Here is a 7,910-nt window from a genome sequence, read left to right on the forward strand (position 1 = left end):
GGAGTGGAATGGCTATGGTTTGATCAGGATGTGAATAGGGATGAATATATGTTTCTTTTAGCAACAAGGACGAATATATGAGGGGTCATGGTGAACCATAGTGGGCCGGATCTCACATGACGGACGCTTCCGGCCGTGACTGTACGTCCTCATATCTGCCACATATAAATTGGGTATGGGGGTGCGGCCAGTCAGCCCAAACGTTTGGGCTGCATTTGCCAGATTCGGTTGGTCAAAACAATGACCGGGTAGGCCGGATGTTTGGGGCGGATATGGAGCTCCGGTTGTAGGTGCTCTTAGCTACGGCCATGCCGCATAATTTGCTCGAGAAAAGAAATCATGTGAAGGCAATGTACCTCTGCTGTTGCATCGACTTGCAAAGGGCAAAATGACGAGGTACAAGCATGTAGCCCAGACCAGTGAGCAGTGACACAATTCGCATGGTATTATTGATGCTTAAACAAGAAATGGATTCTTTCCGGAGTTAACTTGCTCCCGGCACAACACGCATCTACTCACTCCAGAGTCCAGGATGGGAGTATATCAATCACAAACGGGAGCGAACGGCACAAAAAATACACATTTCCATTGGCCTAACCGCCATGCTCCCCCACCCGCTAAACCCCCAGCTACCTACACCGTCAACTCTCGAACTCGTCACCGTCGTCCCTTCTCCGGTCGGTTGTTTACCGCCGGCGAAAAATCGACTGAAACCGTAAAAAAAATGAATAACAATTGCAAAAAAAGAAAAAAAAAACTTGGGCAAAGAACATGACATAGAGGCGCCAGGACACTATTATCTATGCAATTTTAACTTTACTCAGACGGAATTACGGCGTCGGGGCGGCCGGAGGTGTGCCCCTCGACCGCTCCTCCTCCGGGGTGCCCCGCGCGCTCTCCTCGGTTGTCGTCTGGCCATGGCCACCGCCGATCTCCTCGATCATTCTGACCACGTCCGGGGCGTCCGGCCGCGCGTCCGGCACGGTGGCCACGCACGCCATGGCCACCTGCAGCAGTGCCACCATCTCCTCCTCGGCGCTCGCGCCGAGCCGCACCAGCTCGACGTCGAACACCTCGGCGGTCCACTCCTCGCGCACCACGGACTGCACCCACCGTGGCAGGTCCAGCGTGCCGTCGCCCTCGAGGGACGCGTGCGTCGGGGACTTGCCGGTGAGAAGCTCCAGCAGGAGGACGCCCAGGGAGTAGACGTCGGCCTTGAACGTGGGACGGCGCGTGTCCACGACCTCCGGCGCGCGGTAGCCGCCGGCGCCGGCGCGGGTGGACGACGGGGCGAAGATCGGGTGGAGGCAGAAGTCGGAGAGCGCGGCGGCGTGGTAGTCCGGTCGGAGCAGGACGTTGGAGGACTTGACGTTGCCGTGCGCGAGGTTGTGCGCGGAGTGCAAGTACGCAAGCCCGCGAGAGGCGGACAGCGCCGAGCGCATGCGCGCGTCCCAGTCCATCGGCGTCCGGCCGGAGCCCCGGCTCCCTGCATGTGCATGCAAATTTCCCGGTGAGAAATATTTGACGAATGGCACTAGCAAAATCGCAAAGTGCAAAACTAAAATTTTGCAAGGACTATCAGCATTTCATGGTGTTTGCCACGCCTTTTTTTTAGTTTCGGCAGTATCTTAGTTAACTATAAACATAGTGAAGAACCAAAACGAATATTGACTAAATTTTCTTTTGCGCAAGAAACCAATAATAAGACGTGCCGCGTCCGTGAACTAACAACTTATATAGTCTGCTGCTAATCTAAAATACCCAGAGTCATGCAAGATTGAAGAATCCAAATCAATCATCTTGAACTGGTCCATGATTAAGGGGCGGAGGTTGGTCACACACAATTAGTTTTTTCAACCAAAATGTGGTACAGAGAACGCAGGCTGCAACGTAACAAAGAGGGCAGCTCATGTCCATTGGACATCAACAACCACAACCGAAACAATCAATCGGCTGCCGTAGTAGGTTAAGTAGGACCGAAATTAAATCGACAAGAGACTATAGAACATAGGAAATATATAGTAAGTACATATATTTTTCCAGCCACTAAATAAGCGCATCTGGCAGGTACATTCTAGACTAATACTCCTACATGCCACTTTCCGGAAGAAAAAAAACATATAATTGTTCAGGGCAGACCTTCAAACACACCGGAAATGGTAGTGGTCACAAACAACGCTGGTAGTCATACTTGCAGAAGACAAGCTTCAATTGAAAAAAAAACACAATGGGACACTACCAACTACCATCAATATACAAAATGTATTTGTGAACTCGGAACAGAGCAAGGAAGCACGTATAGCTATTTCGCTGAGGGGTCGGCCGGGTACCCAAATGCAAGATTGTGGTTTTTGGCAAGTACTCTATTTTTTTTTTTTTGAGGGAAGGCAAGTACTCTAGTGGGGATCAATGGCCAGCAGAATGGCCGACCCCTGCGTTGTTTGCCGCAGGGGCAGCATTCAAGCTGCCGATTGTGTCATGCATGCATATGTGGATGTCAGCATTGACTGGGGCCTGGACCCATATGCCATAGTGGAGACATGCAGAGGACATGCAAGATTGCCACTTGCCGCCGCAGGACCTCAGCTTAGTCAAAATCTCATACTGTACTGTCAACTTTGACAACTGCGATTCTGAACTCAGCAGTCAATATAGAGTATGTATACGTAACGTAATATGGTGGCAGGATGGATAACGTGCAACCACCTGACTGTTCATTCGCCTGTCATCATCATCTATCCCTTTTTCCGGGCAGGTGAGGCTGTGATCGCAAGCAATTAAGATGGCCGCGAGGGAGGGACGACGAGGCACAGACATGGCGTGGAGTGAATGCCTGCTTGCACTGGAGTGCGGCGTTTTGGTCATGAAATTTTTCCCACATGCAGCGTACACCCGTATGATACTGTTGATTTTTTTCCCCAGAATTTTGGAAGATTGAAACCATTTTTTAACTTTTTCAAAAAAAAAACCATCCATGGAGCCCGAGCACCAGAAGGCATTTCCGGCTTGCAGTGCCACTTGTTCATCAGCTAAACGCATGCGCAGCGAGGCAAGAGGCGAGCACTTTTAGGTGGGATCATGGCAAGGCCAAGTGGTTCGGCACTCACCGCTCACCGCTCAGCACGACAACTCACACCACATTATTCTACTTGGAGCCTCCCCACCCCCAATCTTGCATGCTTGCCAAGTATGAGATGCAGTATGAACATAAACGATGTACTAGTACGTGCTGCTATGCGTACTATAGCATAGATTGATGGAGTACCCTAGCTTCATCGTGCATTTGTGCTGCCATGCCACTTGCCAGGGTATTGACTTTGGGTTTGGTGTGGGGCAGCACTTGGGACTCGGCACATGGCGGTGCGTTGCAGAGGGGCATTTGCGCACCTCTTTACACGCCCAACAGCGCACACGAGTACACACTAGAAGCAAGTAGCACCGGGCGACAATTCCCACAGCCACAGCAAAAGTGGCCCCCAAATGTATTGTATGGCAATGACAGATATGGCGCCAAGAGTACACCAAACTAGCCTTCCATTCTATTCAATGTGCCCTAGCAATTTGCGTTTGCATTTCTGGATCGGAATGTGAAAAAAAAACTATTTGTGGCACGCACCCAGCCAGCGTGAGCAGTGAGGTGAGGACCATCATCGCTTTACAGCCCAAACCTCGCATCCATCGCACCATACTTGGCATCAGAGAAAAGCGATGACGAAGCAGAAAGATCAAGAAAACAAATGAGGATGAAAGAAAAGGAACAGCGCGGAAGAGAGAGGGAGAACAGGGGAAAAGCGCGCCGCAACTACCGTCGGCCGTCCACAACACATGCCGTCACATCGACATCGATTGTTCGTTCTCTTTTTCAGCTATGGGGAGAGGAATTTTCCGAGTAAATTGCCGCCCATCAACCATTCCATAGCCACCTGCTTGCAGCCGACCATCAATGCCGGACAATTCCGGCAGAATCTTGCACTGCACGGTGCCATTCTATGTGTCCTCGTCGCTAGCGTAAAGGAGTAGTAGTGGAGTACTATCACTTATTGATGAATTTTCGCCCGACGCCGGCCTGAATTTTGTCGACAGTTCCTATGATGGCGCACCACGCAGTAATCCTAGCCAGGCAAAGCGGGTAGCAGGCAATGCGGTGATGCTGCGAGTGCGACGATCTCCCCCCGGTCACGACGGCAACGGCGGCGATGGCGATTCGATACAATGTACTACTAATAAATTTGGTTTCAGAAAAGAAAACAAGATGATGGTGCGAGGCTGACCGTGGAGCATGGCGGAGAGGCTGCCGTTGGGGAGATAGTCGTAGACGAGGAGCTTCTCGTCCTTGGAGAAGTAGTAGGCGCGGACGGGGAGCAGGTTGCGGTGCTCCACCCTGCCCAGCGCCTCCATGTGCGCGTCGAACTCGCGCCGCGCCACCGCCACGTCCTTGAGCCGCTTCACCACCACCGTCGTCCCCTCCTCCAGCACCGCCTTGTACGACGTCCCCACGCTCCCCTTCCCCAGCACCTCCGCCGACGCGCGCAGCAGGTCCTCTAGGTCGAAGCTGTACCCCGCGCCCTTCCCCAGGAACACCAGCCGGCTCGCCTCCCCCGTGCCGGCGCCCGCGGCCACCGCCGCAGCGGCCGCCGACCCGGAGGTGCCGCCTCCCATGTCGTCCTTCGACGAGGACGTCATGCCGGTGACATCGCCGGACGCCGGCGGAGCCACTCCTCTTGTCTGCCCCACCGCCGCCGCGGACGTGGCCTTTGGTCCCTCGCGGGGGCCACTCCGCCGCCGGGACCTCGCGCAGAGCACGATGGCGGCAAGCAGGAGCAGCACGACGACCACGGCACCCACGACGATGCCCGCAATCGCCGCGCCTGAGAGCTTCCTCTTCTTGTTAGACACCGCCCCGGGCTCGTCGCTGGGGCTCATCCCGGGAGCCGGCGACGGGGACGGGAAGAAGGGGCTGCAAGCGGGCAGCGGTTTGCCGCACAGCTGGAGGTTCCCGGCGAAGGAGTCCGCCGGGAAGCGCGCGAGGGCCTGCGGAATGGAGCCGTTGAGGCTGTTGACGGAGACATTGAAATCCTTGAGCTCCGGGTTGGTGATGCTGGGGATTTTGCCGGAGAGGCGGTTGCCTTCGAGGCGCAGAGAGCGCAGGGAGGCGAGGCTGTTGAGCGCGAAGGGGATGGGGCCTGACAGATTGTTGTGGGAGAGGACGAGCCTCTCGAGGGCCGCGAGCTTGCCGACCCCCGACGGGATGGCGCCGGAGATCATGTTGTTCTGCAGGAAGATGGCGCGGAGGCTGGAGAGCTGGAGCAGATCGTCAGGGATACCCCCGATGATGCGGTTGGAGCGGAGCGACAGCACCTGCAGGTTGGGGAGGCGGCTGATGGTCGCCGGCGGGATGGCGCCGACGAGGCCGACCCCCGGGAGGCGCAGCTGGATGACGGTGGACTGGGCGGCGTCGCACGTGACCCCGACCCAGGAGCAGGCCGGCGTGGAGGTGTTCCAGCCGAGCCTCCGCTCGTGGGGCGTGGCCGTGAGGAACGCCAGCAGCGCGGACCGCTCGCTCGGCGGCGGCTCCGCGAAGGCGAGGCATGCGAGCGACGCGACGGCCGCCAGCAACACCGCGCGGGACACGGCAACGGCCATTGCGACGGGCGCGTCTACGAGGAAGGCATTGGGGAGCAGAGCAGAGGTGGAGCTGCCTGCCTTGGTGGCTTCCTGGGGGAAATTTTGGGGCGAAGGAAGTGGGAGTGTGCGCGGCGGGGAGAGTTTTATGCGGTGGACGGACGGGTTGGGTTGGTGACTGACGGACCGGCGACTAGTGTACGTAGCTGGCATCGACGAGAGACGCACTGCCACTGGCTCGGCTCGAAATGGCACACTGCCACAGTGAGCGCGCCCGTGACGGCGTCGGGTACTCGGCCGCGCTGCCATGTGTTTGGACTCGTTGGTTTCTGGGCTAGCTTGGCTGGCCGGGTCACCCTCACCCGTAGGAGCATGTCGTACCACGGTTCCTGGCTGGATACGATAGAATACGAATATACGCGGGATAGCGCTCGAAAATGCTGGTGCGTACCGTACTCTCTGCAGGAATTACGCCGCATTTGCAGCCGTGGTCAATACGGATTGACCATCTGCAGCACTTATGGATTGGTCGTCAGGCCCGTCTGCGATACACACACAGTTGGGGATAACACTCTGTCCAGCCAAGAGTATGTTTTTTCCAGTTAAAAATGGGAGTAGGCGTCGGCGCAGTTCAATTCGTCATCTCGATACCGTGCCATTCACTGTTTTACCTACATCCACAGCAGGGAGCTTACTCCCTCAAAAAGATGAGCTTGATCTTGCTTTATTAATTGCGCCTTCCACGGTTCGCGTAGTTTGGAGGGTGCAGCCGTCGTCACAAACGTGCTTTCGGCAGTGTTAAGAAAGATAGAAAGAAAGAATGTCGTCGACAGAATAACACCAGCTAGCAACCAAAGAACATCGGAATCTTTAGTAGCTTGGCGCTGCAGTAAAGTGAAAATTTCCGTCCAAACAGTCCCATCATTCGACGACCACGCAGAGGAAAAGAAAACAACAAGGAAAACGAGCAGATGGATAAGCCTGGATGGACAGCTACATCATATGCAGCACCCGAAAACCGGCAAGCCGATCACGGTCTGCCGCCGCCCGCACGCCGTGGACGGTTAACCGTTGGCTACGCCAAGATGGTACGCGAGGGAGCTCGCCGGTCGCCGTCCCAGACCGGATCGATTATTATGGAGGCCAACAACCAGGAGCACGTTAACCATGACTCCACTAGCCAGGACTCGCGCGCGCACGGCGGTGAGCATAGTTAACGGCGCTTTACGAGCTGGCGATCAACACCCAGACGCTGTTATCAAATTATCTTTGTTGCCGCCTTGTCTCTTGATCAGCGCGCCTGTGTCGTCATCGCTTCGCTCTCGATGCTGCTTGATGGTACGGCCAGACCGGACTGGGTTTCGCATCTGCCTGACGCCTCCAACTCAAGAGTACATCGGGGCTAAGCGCATCTCTAACGATGAAATGTAAATTTGCTCCGGTATTCATCCGCGGATATGGATGCTAGAGTCGGTCATCCACTCAACGCTGCCCGCATACATTTCAAGTCGGATTTCAATTTAATAGACAAAATCAATGCAAACCGGTTGATATTCATCACAATTCAAAAAGAAACTAGTACAAATCATTCATACATAGTATGCAAGTATAATGATGTCTCAAATTCGATGTCCAACAAGTTTTCGAACGCATCATTTCATCCCACATATATTGCCCATCAGTTTCATCCAACAATGTGTGTACCGAAATGACCGTCCCTCTGTCCCGTGGTACATCAAGGTAGCGCATACGGGCTATGCAATGTGTAGAGCAACTTTGAGTGAATGAATGATTCAATCAACAAGTTGAGAAAGAAGAAACAAAACATATGATATCCTCATCTGCCGCGTGCAATGGCCACCTTGCCTCCACTTGAGCAACTCTGTGACAAAACTTGGTGACGATGGTTTCGATGGTGTGCCATCGATATGATAACGACCTCACATTGCGATCATGGATGATGTGCATGTCGTAGGACGCAATGTGCTTTCATGCGTGAAACGATTCATGCACTTGCTGCCAGAAGCCCCCCTGCTCTTGCCTACGAAATCTATGGATACGACCAACCACGCATCGCACAACAACTCATCCTACATGGTCAAGTACCCTGCCATCCTTCTTACTTTGAAAAAAACATGGCGTCCGAAAAAAGCTCAATGACGTTTGACCGAACACCTGCCGAGCATGGTGGCCGTCATGGAGGTCGTCGACAGGGTGGCGAAGTGTACCGGGTACAAACGGCTACAGGGTGGACAATGTCGTCGTAAAAGGCGAGCGGGCGTGTCAGT

General features: G+C 54.6%; 1 protein-coding gene across 1 annotated transcript; it reads right to left on the reverse strand.

The window, feature by feature from the left end:
• Positions 1 to 427: 427 nt before the first annotated feature.
• LOC125544206 (putative inactive receptor kinase At2g26730) lies at positions 428 to 5,784 on the reverse strand. Its single transcript, XM_048707808.2, has 2 exons — positions 4,272 to 5,784; positions 428 to 1,486 (listed from the first exon to the last, which is right to left on the reverse strand). Exons 1-2 carry the CDS (start codon positions 5,641 to 5,643, stop codon positions 831 to 833), a joined length of 2,028 nt encoding a protein of 675 aa, XP_048563765.2. The 5' UTR covers positions 5,644 to 5,784; the 3' UTR covers positions 428 to 830.
• Positions 5,785 to 7,910: the final 2,126 nt, after the last annotated feature.

This window comes from Triticum urartu, chromosome 3A, assembly GCF_056163025.1.
Source record: "Triticum urartu cultivar PI428250 chromosome 3A, HENAU_Tu73, whole genome shotgun sequence".
Classification (NCBI taxonomy): Eukaryota; Viridiplantae; Streptophyta; class Magnoliopsida; order Poales; family Poaceae; genus Triticum; species Triticum urartu.

Coding starts and splice junctions, on each gene's coding strand:
- LOC125544206 (XM_048707808.2), bottom strand. CDS start 5,643: ATGGCCGTTGCCGTGTCCCGCGCGGTGTTGCTGGCGGCCGTCGCGTCG. Junction 1,487..4,271: donor CCTCTCCGCCATGCTCCACG/GTCAGCCTCGCA, acceptor ATGCACATGCAG/GGAGCCGGGGCTCCGGCCGG.